Source organism: Mya arenaria, chromosome 2 (assembly GCF_026914265.1).
Source record: "Mya arenaria isolate MELC-2E11 chromosome 2, ASM2691426v1".
NCBI lineage: Eukaryota > Metazoa > Mollusca > Bivalvia > Myida > Myidae > Mya > Mya arenaria.
Window position 1 is genome coordinate 60,265,283 of NC_069123.1, and position 21,857 is coordinate 60,287,139.

General features: G+C 35.0%; 1 protein-coding gene across 2 annotated transcripts; it reads left to right on the forward strand.

Moving 5' to 3' along the window:
* LOC128211350 (probable splicing factor, arginine/serine-rich 6) lies at window positions 1–21,591 on the forward strand. Of its 2 annotated transcripts, XM_052916045.1 has the most exons (12): window positions 1–239; window positions 3,185–3,262; window positions 5,062–5,163; window positions 9,623–9,652; window positions 9,772–9,837; window positions 10,996–11,031; window positions 11,581–11,688; window positions 14,248–14,349; window positions 14,627–14,671; window positions 14,974–15,030; window positions 17,439–17,474; window positions 17,749–21,591. In XM_052916045.1, the coding sequence occupies exons 1-12, from the start codon at window positions 97–99 to the stop codon at window positions 17,765–17,767; spliced, it is 822 nt and encodes a 273-aa protein (XP_052772005.1). In that variant the 5' UTR covers window positions 1–96; the 3' UTR covers window positions 17,768–21,591. The 2 variants fall into 2 exon arrangements, with proteins under 2 accessions (XP_052772005.1, XP_052772014.1); XM_052916054.1 differs by lacking the exon at window positions 9,623–9,652 and having other exon boundaries at window positions 2–239.
* The last annotated feature ends 266 nt before the right edge of the window (window positions 21,592–21,857 follow it).

Sequence of the window (21,857 nt, forward strand, 5' to 3'; positions counted from 1 at the left end):
TTTGACTAAACGTATTTCAAAATGTTTACGGCTCTACTTCGTCACCAAATCATTCGCACAGTAAACATTAAACAGCTGACTCCATAACGCTGAAGAATGTCTCTGGACGATGCTGTGTATGACCGAATACGAGGAGGGTACCGTGTGTTTATTGGGGACCTCGGAAATAGGATAGGAAAATACGAGATTGAAAAAGAATTTAAAGATTTCGGATCGATCATAGATACATGGGTTGCAAGGTAGGTGACTAGTTTATAACTTCTTCTAAATTGGAATCTATTAAAGTGACACTCTTATTCAAAATCAATACATGCACATGTATAAAAATCATCAATTTTGACTGATAAACATTTAACTACTTACTTAATAATGCATTTATGGTAAATATTATGCTCATTTCTTTCAAATTAAACTCGGCATCCTTTAAAAGAACCATTGTTTTGGACATTCATCTTTTTGGGAATATTAAAACAATAATTAATATAAATTGTGGTAAATGTTATCTGGGAGAAAAGGTGCATCTTTAAATGATACTGTAGTGTGTAGCAGTTGTTATCAGTTTTTGAGATTGTGTACATGTATTAAAGTGTACTGCTCTGCTATCAGAGTATGTCATCGACTTATCTTTGTCCATAGTGAAATTTCGGCCCGATATGGTTTGCGGCCAAAATTGGGCCACATATCCCTCCTGAAAAAAAATATTCCCTTACCCAGGTAAAAATATGCCCCCTTAGTTTTGGAGGAGCATTGCTCCATTTAAGAAATTATCCATTAAGTACCATTCATAAATATATCTATAGCTTTGTTAAACAAAAGTTTTGAATATTAATTCTTTCTAGGTCAAGTTCGATTCTGGGTCATTTGCGGTCAAAAACTAGGTCACCAGGTCAAATTGAAGGAAAATCTTGTTAACGCTCTAGAGGTCTCACTTATGACTGTATCTTCATGAAAGTTGGTCAGAATGTTTATATCAATAATCTTAAAGTCAAATTTAAATCTAGGTCATGTGCGGTCAAAAACTAGGTCACCAGGTCAAATCATAGGAAAAGCTTGTTAGCACTCTAGAGGTCACATTTATGACTGTATGTTCTTGAAACTTAGTCAGAATGTTTATATTAATTAGATCTGGGCCAAGTTCGAATCTGGGTCATGTGCGGTCAAAAACTAGGTCACCAGGTCAAATTGAAGGAAAAGCTTGTTAACACTCTAGAGGTCACATTTGTAAAGGTTTCTTCATGAAAGTTTGTCAGAATGTTAACATTAATTATTTCTAAGTCAACTTTAAAACTGGGTCATATGCGGCCAAAAACTAGGTCATAAGGTCAAACCATAGGAAAAGCTTGTTAGCACTCTAGAGGTCAGATTTATGACTGTATGTACATGAAACTTAGTCAGAATGTTTATATTGATTAGCTCTAGGCCAAGTTTGAATCTGGGTCATGAGCGGTCAAAAACTAGGTCACCAGGTCAAATAACAGGAAAAGTATTTTAACACTCAAGAGGCCACATTTATAACTGTATCTTAATGACAGTTGGTCAGAATGTTTATATTAGTAATCTCTAAGTCAAGTTTAAATCTAGGTCAATCGTGGTCAAAAACTAGGTCATTAGGTCAATTCATAGGAAAAGCTTGTTAGCACTCTAGAGGTCAGATTTATGACTGTATGTTCATGAAACTTAGTCAGAATGTTTATATTGATTAGCTCTAGGCCAAGTTTGAATCTGGGTCATGTGCGGTCAAAAACTAGGTCACCAGGTCATATAATAGGAAAAGTATTTTAACACTCTAGAGGCCACATTTATGACCATATGTTCATGGAACTTGATCAGAATGTTATTGTTGATGATCTTTATTGGATCAAGTGAGCGATTCAGGGCCTTCAGGGCCCTCTTGTTAAAGTTATTACCATGGTAATCAAGTATAACCTTTGGCTCTTAAATAAATTTGTTTGAAATATTAAAAAAAAACTCTATGAGAGAGAGAACAAAGTTAAAAACATAAAAAAGTTTTTGCTGTTCTGTGCTAGAATGAGTTGAGATTGAGAAATTTAACTCTTCTTGTGATATTGGTGCCAGGTCGAGGTGATTTCTACAAATAATTTCAATTCTCACCTCTGCAATAATAAAAAGAATGTATTTTAAATTTGAAAAAGGAGATTTACAGTTTACTTTATTACTTCAAAACTGGAAAAAAATGGGCCTTAAAAATAGCATTTTAAGTAAACTTTAATTATAAAGTGATCCAACATCTTTTAACAAATTAATACTGTGTAACATTAGCTATATGATTATTCTATTATTCTTGGGTATGATAATTGAACTGTAACAGAAGTTTTTGGTCCTACAGGCATAACATTAGTTTTTCTGTTTTTATTTTGTATTTCAATAACATTCCATATTCACCTTATACTAGTCCCAGTAGCTTCATCTCTCTATTTGACTCTGAAGGAATCAGTGGATATGTCCAGCCAACATGTCCAGGCCCTCTTGTCATAGTTGTTTTGTTCTTGCACATTTTATTTTTGTTGATTCATAGTAACTTTGTGTTGGTCTGAACACTAAACCTAGAAAAAACAAATGAATGACCCTTGACATATGTGCTTGTTTCCCTCCAATAAACTGCTTTCTTTCAATTAAATTGTAGCATAGCCCATATATCAAATGTAGTCCACAATAATAAACAGTAACTTTAATTTGTTTTCATTTAGTTGCATTTAATTTCATTGTTAATCTTCATTATTCTCAAAAATACTACAATTGGATAGATTTTTATGATGAACACTGGGATTAGGATTTGTTATGGGTCCCAGATGAACATAAATTTATTTTTATGAAACACAATAGCATTTGCAAACAAATTATCATTTTTTAGACAAGAATGTGTCTCCATGATTACCATGGAATCAATTTCAATTACTGACAGCTTAAGTAAATCTTTAACAATTCAACATCACTGTCTGAACGATTGAATGCTGTAGAACAATGATTATATACAAATATTGTATTCTTTTAAAGTCAATGGGTGATATATTGAGCATTCATCTAAAACAACTCAGCAGTGAGCACTGAACTACACTTTCAACATTGCAGCATTGTAAGCATTAATTTATCATTAATCAAAATGATATCTCTTCATGTAAAAATCATTATATAATAATTATACATGCAGTTGTTTACATTACAGAAATCCCCCTGGGTTTGCCTTCCTGGTTTTTAAACATGCAGAAGATGCTGAAAGTGCTGTACGAAGAGTACATGGAAGGTATGTCAGTCTAGACCATGATAGATATGTCAGACTAGAGTATGTCAGTGAGTCTAGTGTCTGTCTAGAACTTTGTTAGTTCATGAAAGTTATGTCGGTCTAGACCATGATAGGTATGTCATTCTAGACTATGGAAGGTATGTCAGACTAGAGTATTTCAGTGAGTCAAATGTCTGTCTAGAACTTGAGACCTAGAACTTGTGAGTTCATGAGCGGTATGAAAGTCTAGACTAAAGAGATATGTCAGACAAGACTATGTCAGTGAGTCTAGCATCCGTCTAGAACTTTTTGTGTTCATGGAAGTTATGTCAGTCCAGATTAAAGAAGGTATGTCAGACTAGGTTATGCCTAGAACTTTGTTAATTCATGGAAAATATGCTAGTCAAGACTATGTCTAGAAATAGAACTTTGTGAGTACATGGAAGCTATGTCAGTATAGACTAAGGAAGGTATATCAGACTAGAGTATGCCTTTGTCTAGGAAAAGAAGTTTGTGAGTTCATGGAAGGTATGCCGGCCTAGACCAGTGGATGGTATCGCAGACTAGACAATTGAAGGAATGACAGTCTAGATTAAATTGAAAACTTTGTGTGTTCATGAAAAGGTTGGCAAGGCTAAAGTAGAACTTTGAGTAGTTGTAAGGTATGGCAGTCTAGACTCTGTTTAGAACTGTGAGTTCATGGATGATATGCCAGTCTAGACTGTGTCTAGAACTTGTTTTTACATGGTCTAGACTATGGAACAGGAATTTATGTCAGTTAAGGTCTATGACGTTGTGATGTTATGAAAGGTATGTCAGTCTAGATTATGTCCAGAACATTCTGAGTTCATAGAAGGCATGTCAATCTAGACTCCTTTGAGTTCATGGAAAGTATGTCAGTAGTGTCTCTGTCTGATACTGGCTAAGTTTTAAGGTATGTCAGTCTGGACTCTGTCCTGAACTTTGTTTGCAGGTTTGTACCAGGAAAATGGATGCAATGAAAGCTTTACAGGGATTACAATGAAATATACTCCAACACAAAAGGGGCACTCTTAGGTGGATAGTCATTAATTTTAGAATCTTATTCATGTAAAAAAATAGACTTCTTTGGATTTTAAAACAGAAACTTATTTAATGTTTAAGATATTACAGCGATATTACTTATATCACTTATCTCACTTCATACAGTGACTGTGCACACATGTACAAAATGTTCATATTGTTCAGCTTCAAATGGCTTCTGAAATGAAAACAAATCAAATTAAGTACAGGCTGTGACCAAACTGGGACCATTGATGAAGACAGTCTTGTTTCTTTTAATACACCGTACCCATTTCGTAAAAGAAATAATCAGATCAATAGATCAATGTATGAATGTACATGTATTTGTCAACTTAATTGATTCTCAATGTGTTGTCACATTTGAAGCCACAGTATCAACATATGCATTTGATACCAGGACTGGGTTATGATTCATTGATTGCCTTATAAATGTTTAATAAAAACAATTTCTGTCTTTGGGAATATATTGATACCTTTTTAAGACTCTTATGGTGCCACCCAATCAATACAACTAGAGTTATGATTTTGTATTGCACGAGTGCCAGTGTAACAATTAATATGATGCAATTGGATGCTTAGCTCTGCCTGGTCAATTGTCTGAGGTTGCTTAAAGAGGGGATCAAAGTAGTCCATTTTGCAGATAAAACCATAGTTCTTTACCTACCAAATACATGACGTACACATATTTAATGGCATTATTTTTATGCAGCATCAAAAGGTTAATTCCATGTAAAACCTAAACTGTCGTTTGTTTTCAGACGTGTTGCGGGGCGGCGAATTCGTGTTGAACATGCCCGACCCTTTGAGGAGCGACGTCGACTGCAGGTTGAGGGGTCACGAAGGTCATCACATCGCTCCAGGTGGGTACGCAATGTACATGGTGACAAAAAATATACTGTAATATCTCAGCATTGAGAACTGATTAAATACTTGTCTGCTAAGACACCACCCTGTTCAGATAATAAAAAGCATTGAAATATTAGCAGTACTGGTTGTGGGGAAAACCCTAACCACTTTTGTAGGGTTATATTTCAACCTGTTATTTTGAATCTTGAATCTTGAATTTTAGACATATTAAGTGTAAATGCATTTTATACTATTTATCAAAATTTCATACTAGTTCTCTGTAACAAGGCAAAAATTGTAAAAGGAAGTTTTTTGCCGTCCTTGTATACTGCTCTTATGTTGCTCGTAAAGCGTAACACATTTGGAGTGGTATTATGGATCAGATTTCCAGCACTGCAGTCATTTATACTTCCTTTTAGAGTGAATAGCTTATCAATTTAGGCCAAACAACTCAGATATCAAATATGCTGTAAACATTCTTAAAGATAATTTGCATAACATTATGTGATCATAAATAGTAGCTTAAACTTAATACTCTATACTGCGATTATAATACATGTACTACCGTATCTTGAAAATAGTTAACAAGGATTCAAACCAAACTGCAGATTGTTATACAAAACTAATGAAATTTTGGCTTTTGGGGCTGAAATTGTATACCAATTAAAGATATCATTAAAGTTCTGTTTTTCAATGATAGTGGTAGATCAAGTACAATATTAAAAAATCTGACTTTGCATGACTTTTTATTTGCTAAACTGCTATTTGTTTTGTGTGCTTCCATTTAATTTTAGCTTGGATGAAATAAAAAGAAATAGTTATTTTTTATGTTTGCTTTAGTAAACCACTAATTTGGCATAAGCCGGGGACAGCTCAGCTGCTAATCTCCACAACATAACTCACTTGATAAAACCAATGAATGACTTAATGGAACTTTGGTGTGTGTTTTTTTCATTAGAGGCTTTCTTAAATCAGAATGAGTCGGGTGATCCCATTGTTCAAGGCATAAGCATAAACACTAAAGGCTTTAACATCCACCTCTAGTTGGATAATCTTTAGAGTCATAAAGGGATTGAGACACATCTCTGCATTGAGTTGATACAAGCTGTGGTCAATGTTTTACTAAATTGATTACACTAGCCTGAACATTGTAGTTTTGCTTGCAGCCACTTTTGTACACATTATTATGTCATAAGCCAATCATAAAATTGGTTCAAAACTTAATTAGTGTATATAAATCCTCACTAAAAGGCTTCCCGGACAAATTCTGATTTAAATTATTTTAAGGAAGCTTCTGATGAAAAAACTACCACATTTTCATTTAATCAGTTCTTTAAATAGGTTATCATTTAAGTGCTGGATAGTATAGAGACATGTACGTCAGCACTAAGAAAGTTATAATCATTTTTGCTTTACTAAATAACACACTCCGGCATGTATTCAGTCATTACACAAACAAGTAACATCAATATCTATTGGAAATTATGGCCCTGTTTTAAATGTAAAAATTTTAGTTGAACTTATGCAGATTTATACTGTATTTCTTAATTCACAATCAATCGATGATACTACGTAAAAGTTATTGTTTATTTTGCTTTAAAAAACATGAAATCGGTATTTGCTGGTTGTAGCCAGACAACTGATTTTTTTGTTTAGTCAAGCAATAATCACTATCTTAGTGTCGGTGCAAATATCTCTATACCAGCCTGCACACATGCACTACCCACTGAAAACACCACTTCATAAAACCAGTTACTGATAAAATGGCAATCATTTTCAACAGATACTTTCTAAGGGATAATTTGTTCAGTGATTCCATAATGGTGGCTGAAAGACATTGACGTTACCAATCAATTCATACCTTTAAATAACAGCGCATGATTCTAATAAACTCTTGATCAAGGTTGTCAACCACATAAAGCCAATAGTTTATGTCTCTCCCTTGAATTCAAATAATGAAGATAATTGCCCTTGTTTGATTTGGACAAAATCCATTGATTAGTGACTCAAATAATCAAGGAGCCCAAATTACACTATTAAACAGATATGATACTAGTATGTATTTATGTTTTCAGCTTTTTTTATCTATTATCTTTTGGTAGCTCATTCAGTGTGTTCCTGCTGTTAGATCATTCCCTCAAAACGCTTTGAATATTGGCCAAAATGTCTGAATTTATACTTGAGCAGTTTAGTGCATTTCATGAAAGGCAGTAGACTGGTGTCATGTAAAAACATTTAACAATTGTTATAGGTTTTCTTGCTTTAAAGATTAAAAAGAAAATGCACAAATTCAATTATAACTTAACAGACTAAAATGCATATTAAACATTTGTTTAGGAAGCCATCTTGAGACACAAACACACTATTAAGAAAACACACTGACAGTCCTCAAGAGCTATCCCACTAACGAGGGTACAAACCACTCAATCAAAGACTAACTAGCAACAGTCGAAACACGCTTAGTGAGATGGGAACAGAGATTACTTGATGACCGCCTTGTACCCTAATGACGTTTATATACACTCTGGACTGTACTCCATCTGTCCTCTACAATCGGCCACAATCACTTACAATTCGAACACATGCGACAATCGAGACAGAATTCCCAGGCTGGAACTAGCTCACTGCCTGCTTCCCGCAGCGTCCCTGGGATATGACTGCGTGCACACTTGCACAAGGTCAATGTCAAGGTCACACCTTGAGAACTCTCAAACCGCTTTCCCTAGTACACTGGTGAACGGCCTAGACTGTCAAACTGTCGCTTAGTACCCACGGTACTCCCATCTACAGGTACTCTTTCCTGATTGAGTGTGGCTGTTCTTCTGTTTACTGTTCTTTTGAAAACATTCCTGATCATTTCTCTTTTTTTTGAAAATTTACTAGCAATTATAGATAGCTGATATCATTGTTCTTTGCAGAAAACTGTAATATTACACATGTAAAAGCATTAGAAAGAAAGAATTATAATTATCACCATAGTTATTATACAGTTATTTTGTGAATCTACTAAATAGAAAATTCAATGGTCAGGAATGTTATGAATCGAGGCTTATCACATTTTATAAACAAAAATCAAATTTTTAATAATTATGCTTTACTTTCTAAATTGTGATAAAAGCATCACAATAATTTTGTTGAATTGCACGTTCTTAAGTCTTGACAGGTATTTTAGAACTTTAAAAAAAAAAGTTGCCAGATCTGATTTACATGAAGATGTTCTTCTTCAAATAATATATGTGATGGCCTTGTAACAGTGTATTCAAGTTGTCCAGCATTTTATACTGCTATAGTGATGGTGGTGGATCATTTTGCCTTAGAAAACAGTTATACTTGTGGTAATGCTCTCTGTTATATGTTTTAATTTTTATCCACATTTATTAAATTGCGTTATTCTGCTAAAATCCTTTTAAGGTTTGTGTCGCAAATCTGTGGAGAACAATGTGTAAAGTTTTATTTATAAGTAATTTATTTTTTGAAAGCTAGTTTCTTGAAAGCATTTCACAACAGTTGCTTTATCAAAAAGTTTACAATAAAACCTACAGGAGAGTATCTGAACCTTTGCAAAATCAGACACAAGCAACAAAAATGATTAGGTGGATGTGAAGAAATTGAATGAACCTTATGCATATACCATTGAATAATTCATGTCATTTTCTCGTGTTTCATAGATTATAAATTGACACTGTGGGGATGGCTTTTTATCTCTGAGTAGGAAATTCCTTGCATCCATATTTTATTTATGTATCAGATTATTACCACGGATTGTTGCATGCCTGATGGAAGCATAAATAGATCATATTCCTTATAAATATTAAATGATAAGATAAAGCTAAGTTCTCTTTATACAGTTTTTTATGTTGGTATCATAAAGTCTTCTCTCATTGAATGTTGCTGTTCTGTTGTGTGCAAAGAGTGAGGTTCCCTCTTCATCTACCACCCTTCACAGCTTTATAATACTCCACCCATACCTGCACAATCCCTGTTGGCCTTCTTACCCTGAGTGACAAGTTCCCGTTACTTCAAAATCTGTTAATTTGTATTCTTCCTAGATGATTTTTCATTAGTTGAGACTATTATTGTGAGGTAAGAATAATGGTTTTTAGAGGTTGTCATTTATTTATAGCTTGTCTGTTTCCGATGAAAAAATGTTAAGTTACTGTCATAGCCTTGGGGTTGTTGGCGTAGGCAGCGGCAGCGTGCACAAAATAAACCTATGTTATAACTCAAAAGTGTTCAAAGTATTAAAGTTAAACTTGAAATACATGTTACCAAAGACAATACACACATTTCGAGCAAGGCCCATAATTCTGACTTTTCTAGTTTAAAATTAAAAAAGGTACTCTTTTTGGAATTTAAACTAAGATTGAAATGGTTTTACTTCGGGATTTGATTCGATGATTATTTAAATACCAAATGGTTTTACTTGATTTTCTGTTAATTTTGAAATTAAATCTGTTTCTTTATTTTTACTAGGTCAAGGTCAAGAGATCGCAGAAAGCACAGGTTTGTTTTCATCTGACTCTTTGATACCTGCGTATGATCAATCTTTTAACATGACATGCATGCACTTGGGCACAATGTGAGCATATGTCCATTTAGATTTTATTCAACATACTTTTCAGGTCTCGATCAAGAGACAAAAGGAGGAAGTCTAGGTCAAGGTCGGGCTCAAAGTCCAAAAAATCCAGGTCTGTTTAAATATGCGCTTTTGTTTTAATCTTATGCATCAAATAAAATGGTATGTCATATTTTCATTACATGCTTCTGTGTTTTTGTTTTTATGAAGTACTAAACTTTAATATGTCAATTTAATAATGATACAGGAACTCCTTCTACATCCAAGGGCTCTTTAAAGGGCATCGCTTTTTAAAGACAGAGGGCCTCTCAGATTTGTCCTCTGCACTTTTTTTAAACATTATGTCCTATAGTAGAAGTATGCAAAATTTGGTGATTTTTACACCCTTCACCCCAACTTTACACATGCGCTGTATAGTAAGGTAATTTCTCTGTCTGTTTAAATAAACAGTTATTATACCCCCGACAAACGAAGTTTGAAGGGGTTATATTGGAGTCACCCTGTGGTCGGTTGGTCCGTCGGTTTGTCGGTCGGCCTGTTGCAATTTACCTTGTCCGGAGCATAACTTAAAAACTACTGGATGGAATTGGATTAAACTTCATACAATGATAGAGCATAATGAGAGGAAACGCAGTGTACAATAACCATAACTCTATTCTTGCTTATTACTGAGTTATTGCCCTTTGTTACTTTTGTTTTTCCGGAGTATAACTTGAAAAGTACTGGATGGGATTCATTGGAACTTCATACAATGGTAAAGCACAATGAGAGGAAGTGCAGTGTTCAAGAACCATAACTTTACATTAGCTAATTACTGAATTATTGCCCTTTATTTGTTGTTTTTTTTGCTGTCAAATATTTTTCCAGACATTAACTTGCAAACTACTGGATGGAATTCATTAAAACTTAATACAATGGTAAAGCACAATGAGAGCATGTGCAGTGTACAAGAACCATAACTCTATTTCAGCCAGTTACAGCCCTTTGTTACTTTTTTCTTGTCCGGAGCATAACTTGAAAACTACCGGATATAATGTAATAAAACTTTATACAATGGTACAGCACAATGAGAAGGAGTTCAGTGTACAGAGTTATTGCCTTTTTCTGTGTTTTTTTGTCAAACTTTTGTCGGTACAGTAACTTGAAAACTACTAGATGGAATTTCATAAAACTTCATACAATGATAAATCTTAATGAGAGGCGGCATTCGGGGGTATTAATCAACTTCAGTGATAGCTCTAGTTTTATTTTGATTTACTTTTGATTACAGAAAGTCAAGAAAGTCCAAGTCCCGATCAAGGTCAAGGTAGTGTATAAGTTCGCATTAACTTTAATTAAATTATAGATAATGTCGCCATGATGGAATCCCATCATTGTACAGTTTTGATAAATATTTAGTGTAATAGCTTAAGATGTGACATCTTAAATGAATACCGCTTAAAATATGCATGCTATAGAGTGACAGTTACCGTATTTAGTGCTCATCAAATTAATGTTTTCGATATAAATGAAATATCACATTCATGGTCAATCAATATGATATTTCACATTGCATGTCCATTTATGTAATATCTCCTATGTATTCTCCATAGTGCATGTTTGCATTATGTTAAGACTTTTTTGGTAAAAAACAAAAATAGATGATTACATTATATGTAACATTCAAATATTGCTATTATCATCTATAAGCAAAGCAATTTTTAATATGCTAGGGCTGTATTGTACTTAGATTTTCTGCAATTTACTGCAAAGGTAACTGTTTGATGTTTCTCTTTCATTTCTTCCAAATGCAGAATATATTTGAAGAGTGGGTATGTCATTAAAAAGTGTAATTTGAATTCCCCCTTATTTCCAGATCTGGTGGTAGGTCGAAATCACATGAAAAGAGAACTTCCTCAAGACAGTCACCTTCTCCTGAAAAGTCCACTGTTGCCAGCAAAAAGGAAAACGGACATGATGAAAAGTAATGTTTATCATAACATTCCTGTACATATAATGTAGAATGTCATGCAAAACTTACGTGAAGGTCCATAGCCCAAATGTTTGGGCTGTAGTTACATAAAGTTCTATAGCCCAACAGTTACATGTAGGTCCATGTCCCAAATATCAGGGTTGCAGTCACATGTTGGTCCATAGCCAAAATGCCATGGCTGTAGTTACATGTAGATCCATGTTCAAATTGTAAGGGCCGCAGTTACATGTAGGTCCATGTCCTAAATGTCAGGGTTGCAGTCACATGTTGGTCCATAGCCAAAATGCCATGGCTGTAGTTACATGAAGATCAATGTCCAAATTGTAAGGGCCGCAGTTACATGTAGGTCCATGTTCAAATTGTAAGGGCCGCAGTTACATGTAGGTCCATGTCCCAAATATCAGGGTTGCAGTCAGATGTTGGTCCATAGCCAAAATGCCATGGCTGTAGTTACATGTAGATCCATGTTCAAATTGTAAGGGCCGCAGTTACATGTAGGTCCATGTCCCAAATATCAGGGTTGCAGTCAGATGTTGGTCCATAGCCAAAATGCCATGGCTGTAGTTGCATGTAGATCCATGTTCAAATTGTAAGGGTCGCAGTTACATGTAGGTCCATGTCCTAAATGTCAGGGTTGCAGTCACATGTTGGTCCATAGCCAAAATGCTATGGCTGTAGTTACATGTAGGTCCATGTTCAAATTGTAAGGGCCGCAGTTACATGTAGGTCCATGTCCTAAATGTCTGGGCTGCAGTCACATGTTGGTCCATAGCCAAAATGCCATGGCTGTAGTTACATGTAGATCCATGTTCAAATTGTAAGGGCCGCAGTTACATGTAGGTCCATGTCCTAAATGTCTGGGCTGCAGTCACATGTTGGTCCATAGCCAAAATGCCATGGCTGTAGTTACATGTAGATCCATGTTCAAATTGTAAGGGCCGCAGTTACATGTAGGTCCATGTCCTAAATGTCAGGGTTGCAGTCACATGTTGGTCCATAGCCAAAATGCCATGGCTGTAGTTACATGAAGATCAATGTCCAAATTGTAAGGGCCGCAGTTACATGTAGGTCCATGTCATAAATGTCAGGGTTGCAGTCACATGTTGGTCCATAGCCAAAATGCCATGGCTGTAGTTACATGAAGATCCATGTCCAAATTGTAAGGGCTGGAGATATATTTAGGTGCATGTCCCAAATGCCAGGGCGCCAGTTACAGTAATGTTAAGACCAAACATGACAGTAAGTGAGCTTCTTGTGCACTCTTAGTTCACCAGAAGTGCACTTCGTAGTGCACTACGGTAAGACAAGAGAAAGACTAAATGCAGTCAAGGGGCTGACCAGATAAGGCTTCTTCAGTCAATGATAAGTGCTATCTTTACAGTGAAACTGAATGATGTGTGTAGTTTCATCAGATGTTTAAATGTTAATTAACATATCATTAATGTACATGTAGGTCCATGTCCAAAATGTCAAGGCCTCAGTTACATGAAGATCCATGTCCTAATTGTAAGGGCCACAGTGCAAGTTTCATGTAGGCCCATGTCCAAAATGCCAGGGCAGCAGTTACATGTAGGCCCATGTCCAAAATGTCAGGGCAGCAGATACATGGAGGTCCATGTCCAAAAGTCAGAGTGGCAGTTACATATAGGTCAATGTCCAAAATGTCAAGGCCATAGTTACATGTAGGCCCATGTCCAAAATGCCGGGGCGGCAGTCACATGTAGGTCCATGTCCCAAATGTCAGGGTTGCAGTCACATGTAAGTCCATGTTCCAGTGGTCAGAGCGGCAGTCACATGTAGGTCCATGTTCCATTGGCCAGGGGCGGTATTCAATAAGCAACTTAGATTGAACTTAAATTTAAGATTAGAAACTAAGTGCTTTGAGTGGCCTGTATATTAAGCTGACCAATGGACTGAATGGAATCACTGAGGCATGTTTAAGGATAAGGATAAGATAAATATTGAATACTGGCCCAGGGCGGCAGTCACATGTAGGTCCATGTTCCAAACGCCAGGGCGGCAGTCACATGTAGGTCCATGTTCCAAACGCCAGGGTGGCAGTTACATGTAGGTCCATGTCCCAAATGCCAGGGTGGCAGTCACATGTAGGTCCATGTTCCAAATGCCAGGGTGGCAGTCACATGTAGGTCCATGTTCCAAATGCCAGGGTGGCAGTCACATGTAGGTCCATGTTCCAAATGCCAGGCTGGCAGTCACATGTAGGTCTATGTTCCAAATGCCAGGTCGGCAGTCACTTGTAGGTCCATGTTCCAAATGCCAGGGTGGCAGTCACATGTAGGTCCATGTTCCAAATGCCAGGGTGGCAGTCACATGTAGGTCCATGTTCCAAATGCCAGGGTGGCAGTCACATGTAGGTCTATGTCCCAAATGCCAGGGCCGCAGTTACATGTAGGTCCATGTCCCAAATGCACATGTAGGCCCATGTCCCAAAGTTCAAGGCTGTAGTTACATGTGGGTCAATAACCCAAAAGATTTGCATGATATTAATGTACAGCATTTAAAGGAGGTGTATTGCATGCTTCATTTCAGGGGGAAATCCAGGGAACAATCAATGGAAAAATCAAGGGAAAAATCAAGGAAAGAATCGAGGAGTATTTCTCCAGCAGACACCAAAGTACACAATGTTGAGAAGTAAGTTTTCAGTTGACAGTTTGAATTAAACAGTGTCAAGATATAATTGAACTTGCTTAACCTATGTATTAGTATGATAAAGATATCACCGGTTATAATTTCATTACTGCTGTGATTGACTCATTCTAATGAAAAGATTTTCATTCAAATCATATAGTATCTGTTGTTGGTTTAATCCTGCAGTGTAAACTGTGTAATTCAAATTTTCTTGGAATTGCATGATACAATGTACAGAGATATTTCATTTTACCTTTTTTTGTTTTTGTTTTTATTTCAGATGTGAAATAGATTGTGGTCTCACAGAACAGGAAACCAAAAAAAGGTATGATACTTTTAGCTGTTCCACTTCTCATAGAAGAAAACATGGGATATTGCCCGCCCTTAGTGTCATTGTATTACCATCATCATTGTTGGAACCATGCAAAACTCATTCTCATTAAATTTTATAAATATGGTAACAATGGTATGCAAGTTTGTGCCAGTTACGAAACTTTAGAAAGTTGTCTGTGGATCATATTACATTTGAGACCTTAAAGCCATGATGATTAAATGAATATAAAACAATAACAACATGAATGTAGCAATTATTATTACATGTTACTTTATTTGTTTATTTAATTTCAGACAGAAATCTGAGGAAAGAAATGGTGTAACAAAAGATGGTTCAGATGATAACACAGGGTAAGAGATGCCTGTGTCAAAAATGTCCATTTTTTCATTTGGCAGATTGTTCAGAACTTGGTTTTAGTTAACAAGGTGATGAACAATAGCACTGTTAGCTTTTGAAGGTGATCAATTTTTATGAGATGCTTATATATTTGATTAAACCAATAACATTTGAAACAGTTGTCTCAAATTATATTAGAAATACACAGATCAGTATTTCCATTAAACTTCCAGAGCAGATATGATTTGAAAGTTAACAATGATCCAGTTAACAACAGTGTTAACTTTTACAAAGTTCTGAACAACCAAGCCGTTACGCATGCTTATCAGTAAATCCCCATGAATAAGCAGACAGGTCCATAAGTGGAGTTACAATCAGCTTAATGTAAGATTCCCACTTTTCAGCTGATTTCTCTTGTTTAGCCACAAAACTTAATTAAAACTGTTTATTAGAATTAAAACTGTTACCTTTTATCTCATCTATTTTTTTAGCTCACCTGAGCACGAAGTGCTCAAGGTGAGCTAATGTGAACGCCCTGTTTCCGTCGTCCGTCGTCTGTTGTCCATCATCAACAATTTGATTGTTAACACTCTAGAGGTCACAATTTAGTCAGAATGTTTATATTAATTAGCTCTAGACCTAGTTCGAATCTGGATCATGTGTGGTCAAAAACTAGGTCACCAGGTCAAATTAAAGGAAAAGCTTGTTAACACTCTAGAGGTCATATTTATAAAGGTTTCTTCATGAAAGTTGGTCAGAATGTTTACATTAATTATCTCTAAGGCAAGTTAAAAACTGGGTCATGTGTGGTAAAAAACTAGGTCATAAGGTTAAATCATAGGAAAAGCTTGTTAGCACTCTAGAGGTCACATTTATGACTGTATGGAATCTTGGTCAGAATGTTTATATTGATTACCTTTAGGCCAAGTTCGAATCTGGGTCATGTGCAGTCAAAAACTAGGTCACCAGGTCAATTTAAAGAAAAAGCTTGTTAACACTCTAGAGGTCACATTCATAACTGTATCTTAATGACAGATGGTCAGAATGTTTATATTAGTAATCTCTAAGCCAAGTTTAAATCTAGGTCAATTGTGGTCAAAAACTAGGTCATTAGGTCAAATCAATGTCAAAAGCTTGTTAGCACTCTAGAGGTGACATTTATGACTGTAAGTTCATGTAACTTAGTCAGAATGTTTATATTAATTAGCTGTAGGCCAAGTTCGAATCTGGATCATATGCGGCAAAATCTAGGTCACCAGGTCAACTTTAAGGAAAAGCTTGTTAACACTCTAGAGGTCATATTTATAAAGGTTTCTTCATGAAATTTGGCAGAATGTTTACATTAATTATCTCTAAGGCAAGTTAAAAACTGGGTCATGTGTGGTAAAAAACTAGGTTATAAGGTCAAATCATAGGAAAAGCTTGTTAGCACTCTAGAGGTCACATTTATGACTGTATGGAATCTTGGTCAGAATGTTTATATTGATTACCTTTAGGCCAAGTTCGAATCTGGGTCATGTGCAGTCAAAAACTAGGTCACCAGGTCAATTTAAAGAAAAAGCTTGTTAACACTCTAGAGGTCACATTCATAACTGTATCTTAATGACAGATGGTCAGAATGTTTATATTAGTAATCTCTAAGCCAAGTTTAAATCTAGGTCAATTGTGGTCAAAAACTAGGTCATTAGGTCAAATCAATGTCAAAAGCTTGTAAGCATTCTAGAGGTGACATTTATGACTGTAGTTCATGTAACTTAGTCAGAATGTTTATATTAATTAGCTGTAGGCCAAGTTCGAATCTGGATCATATGCGGTCAAAAACTAGGTCACCAGGTCAACTTTAAGGAAAAGCTTGTTAACACTCTAGAGGTCACATTTATAAATGTTTCTTTATGAAAGTTGGTCAGAATGTTTATATTAATAATCTCTAAGTCAAGTTTAAATCTTGGTTATGTGCGGTCAAAATCTAGGTCATTAGGTCAAATCATAGGAAAAGCTTGTTAGCACTCTAGAGGTCAGATTTATGACTGTATGTACATGAAACTTAGTCAGAATGTTTATATTGATTAGCTCTAGGCCAAGTTTGAATCTGGGTCATGTGCGGTCAAAAACTAGGTCACCAGGTCAAATAACAGGAAAAGTATTTTAACACTCTAGAGGCCTTATTTATGACTATATGTTCATGGAACTTGATCAGAATGTTATTGTTGATGATCTTTATTGGCCCCTCTTGTTTGTATATAGTGTGATAGGGATACTCTGAGCTTGTACTGGTTTCCTCTTACAAATTTGTGTTAATTGAAGAAGGAAATTCAAGCCATGTTATACACAGATATGTTTGGCAATGTAAAAGTATTCAAAAGTATTCAATATGGATCTTCATTTAAAACCAAGAAATTAATAAGAAACCATTTATTTGCAGCTCAAAAAGAAAAAGGAAAAACTTGGAAGTAGAAATGTAAGCACATGTTAATCCTCCTTTTAACATGTAAAATTGCAGAGTTAAGTTCTTACAGTATTCTCAGATATCCTGAGAAAAGGTTAGCATTTTGGCAAAGAAGCAGAAAAACAAACACATTTGCGGACTTATATATAAGGGCCAATATTTGATAGTAATAATCCCTTAAGAGTTACAGAAATAAAGCATTCCATAAAATAAAATCAGATTTGTGTTATACAAGTATATGAAATTTCTGAAAAGGTTCATACTTACGATGTGATACATATTTCAGGAACGAAGACAGTGAATAAGTCTGGCTGTTTTGAGATTTTTTACCGGTGATGGATTTTTGCATGACATATCAGATGTTGGAATAAGAAAGTATTAGAACCAAATAATAAATATAGTTCTATGCTTGTCTGTTTTTCGCAGAAAGAATGTCGAGGTATTGCCATAGCCTTGCCATCAGCATAATCAGCAAAAACATTTAGATTGACCATAACTGAAAAAAAAAGATGTTTATAATATTTGAATGAAACTTGGTGCACATGTTACCAGTGACAATTTGCTCATATACAGCAAAGTCCTTCAATAAATTATACTTAAATAATTGTTAAGGTATTTTAACTAAAATCAGAAGACGAGTTTTGGCTCGGCAGTGCTCTTGTTTTAAGAAGAAAGGATAGTTGTTGTTTTTTATAAAAATATTACATATTCTATTTTACAGAGTATATTAATACTTGTATCAGGCATACCAAGTGTGTCTTTCTTTTTAAACCAAAAAATATATATAAGCAATGCTTAATATGATCTGCTGACTAGTGCTGTATGTTTGATAATACTGTAAAAGGCAGCTGAAATGAGGTTTAGACAATCGGATACGTTTATGATTATATATTCTTTATTCATGTTTGATATTAGTTGATTTTGATTATCATCAATTTATGTAAACTACATGTTTGCAACTTTGTAAACCAGGTAGCAGTTTTGGGTAGTAAAGATGCAAAAATATCCTTAATTAGTCACTAACATTTTTGGTTTAAACATCATAATGAGAAAGACAATTTCATTTTATTCTGCTAGTTTATTATATCTCATGGGTGATTTCATTTCAAAGCCTGAAAGGTTGCTTTCTTGAGTTAGTTATTGTGTTGTTGTTGTTTTTTTAAAACATTTGTATATCTTTCATTATTGTAAATGCAATATCTACTGCTCACTTTCATGCACATATGAAAGGAAATGTTTAAGACTTACCGTATTAAAATAATAATTTTAAATATAGATCCCTGCCTTTTTAACCAGGTTTTTAACAAATACCAGGTTATTGGAATGCGGATGTCGTTGGACGGCAGGTGGGTGCTTGTCAAACATTGGTTTCTGCCCAATAACTTAAGTCAGCATTGATGGATAGTAACTAAAGTTGGTGTTTAGATAGCTTATGTGAAGACCTAGCTTGGGTTTGCTTTTAAAGGGGTAGAGTAAACTTCAAGGTCACTGTTACATAAAGTAGTAATATGGTTTCTGCCCAATAACTTAAGGAAGAATTGATGGATAGCGATGAAAGTTGATGGGTATGTAGCTTATGTGAAGAGCTAGCTTGGGATTGCTTTTAAGGGGATCGAGTCAAGGTCAAGGTCACTTTTACTCTAAATGGAAAAATGGTTTCCATCCATTCAAGTAAGAATTGGTGGAAAGTATTGAAAGTTGGTGTGTAGATAGCTGAGGTGGCGTGCTAGCTTGGGATTGCTATTGAGGTGGTCAAGGTCACTTAATTACTAACAATTACTTCAGTTAATATTGATGGATAGTAAATAATGCTGGTGTGTGGGTAGCTTATGTGAAGAGTTAGCTTGGGATTGCTTTTGAGGGGTGTGGGGCCGAGTTTTATGTCACTGTTACTTAAAGTAGAAAAATGGTTTCTGTCCAACAACTTTAGTTAGAATTGATGGATAGTCATGAAAGCTTGTGTGTTAGAAGCTAATGTGCAACTCCAGTTTGGAATTTCTTTTGAGGGGCTGGGCCAAGGTCAAGATCACTCTAACTGAAAATAGTAAAATGGTTTCAGCCCATTTACTTTTAGCTGCTTTTTTTCCAAACTCATACAAGAAATTAATTTGCTATAATTTCTGATTGCCCATATTAATAACCTGGTTGCGTTGCATTTGCAGTGTTTCTAGTTGTTTATAAAACATTCCATCTAGCATTATATGATCATTTGTACACATAACTCATTACAACAATATAAATTCAATACCTAAAATCCAATTTCATTTTAACAAAGACTAAAAATTGCTTATATTTTGTACTTAAATTAATTAAACAACAACAGTTTTCAGTGCTTTTTACTAATATTTTTTACATACGTACTGAAAATGAGTAAATGAAAATATGATTTTGATATAAGCATTGTCTACCAGGTTTATGAATTTATAACTATCTTTTATAGCATAATGATTTTAAGATGAATCAAATTTACTATTGCACTAGTTTGAAAAATATTGTCATGTTAAAATTATGAATGAGATTGCTGTGTCTATGTACTGGTTAGGAGCCACTTTTTAGCCCTTACCAAAAAATCCCCCGACCTATAAAATACTTGTTCAGCAACTCCAGTATGATTGTTTTTCATACATATTATATTTTGTGGTCAAATGATGCACAAATATTTTTCTGAAAGTAGCAATTAATCAGCAAAATTGAAATTGCACCAGGTTGCATCATACTTCTTCCAGCTGGGACTCATTGAGTTTTACCACTTAACAAAATGGAAAATGTGAGTGAATTATTTGCTCAGTAAACTGTCATTTCAGTGAAGGTTACTGAGTAGGTTTGGCACAGGAGTTCATTCTGAAAATAAGCATTCATAATAAATATTATACTGATTTTTTAAATCAGGGGTTCAAGAAAAATCGCCATGGCCGCGAAGCAAGGGGTTCCGCACGATTTAAAAAATAAAAAAAAATGGGGGGAAAGTGGTTCCAAACCAGTACTGTCTCTTGTATTGAATCTTATTCTATGTTTGATATTTTAAAACATTCCACTCATGATTTGTATTTTATTGCCATGGATGTAGTGTATTCGGTGTAACGTTAAACTTTTAGTGTGAAATGTATTTTCTTTACATCAGTGTTTTGTTGTTCAGATTCTATGTCTCTTTTATGTTGTTAAATGCATGTATTTTAATCCCTGATTTCAACAGTTTAACTGTGAAGTGCTTTGTTCTTGCTTTATTTATTTTGTTTTAATTTCTTTGATAGAATACTGTCAAACAACATTCTGTTTTCATTCCAGCAAAGTGTTATATGTTCGTTATTGTGTACCATCGTTTTAAATTCATACATGCAAAGATATTTTACATATTTAATTATGCTCAAAGCCTCAACTCTTATTTAAAGAACTTATGCTATTTAATAACGAGTAAGTACTAATGTGATTTTCATTAATTGCTCTTTTAAAGTAAGTTACATGTGTGGGATTCCTTAGGGTAGGTAGCTACCATGGTGCATATTTGTATCAGATGAACATTTGTACTCAATCACTTGCATTGGAATATCACCTAGCTATTGTTGTTCATTAGATGTACTAGAAGGAAATCTGGCCGAATATACATTACTTAGCTGGTCAGTTAAAAAAGCTCAAAAAGAGCTTACATGTATCCTATCTTGCCCTGCTGACTTATTTCGATGCCATTCATGATTGTGATATAGATATTTAAGAAATCCTGTTTTATGTTTAAGAGATTTATATTGTTTTTGGGGTTTGTTTTTAGTCTGTCTATTTTTGCAAACTAAGAAGTCGAGGTATTGTGATGGCGCCCGTGTCGTGTGTGTCCAGGTCTTCCGCATGTAAAAACTTGAACCATGGCCATAACTCAAAAACCGTTGAATATGTCCAAGTAAAACTTACCGTAGTACATGTATGGTCAGAGACAATGGACAGGGGTGTTGCAATAATAGTTATGCCCTATTCCGACTGAAAACAACAGTAACAGACGGGAGTTGACGCCCGCTTGTGGTACTCTTGTTCTCACCTGAATGCACTTTGGTTAAGTTGGGGATACAGTTAAGATTGTCTATCGTTAAATATGTACTCATTTTATTAACAAATCTCTATATTAAATGGTAAAATGTTAAAACTCTTCGCCTTTTTATTGTCACAATTGTATCAAACTCCATATTGAGTTTGAAGATTTTTGCGTTATATCTGTCAATCAAATGATGGAAGCTTCGTGGAAGTGACAACTGCATTGAAGTGAAAACGAAATACTTTGTGGTCTGATTATTCTTGAACTAAATAAAAACGTTGTTTCCCATCATTTTGACCATGTTCCGGCCGATCGCATGTGAAGTCCATATGTAATGACGTCTATATCAGACTTTTTCTTTTTGTAATTGCCAAGCT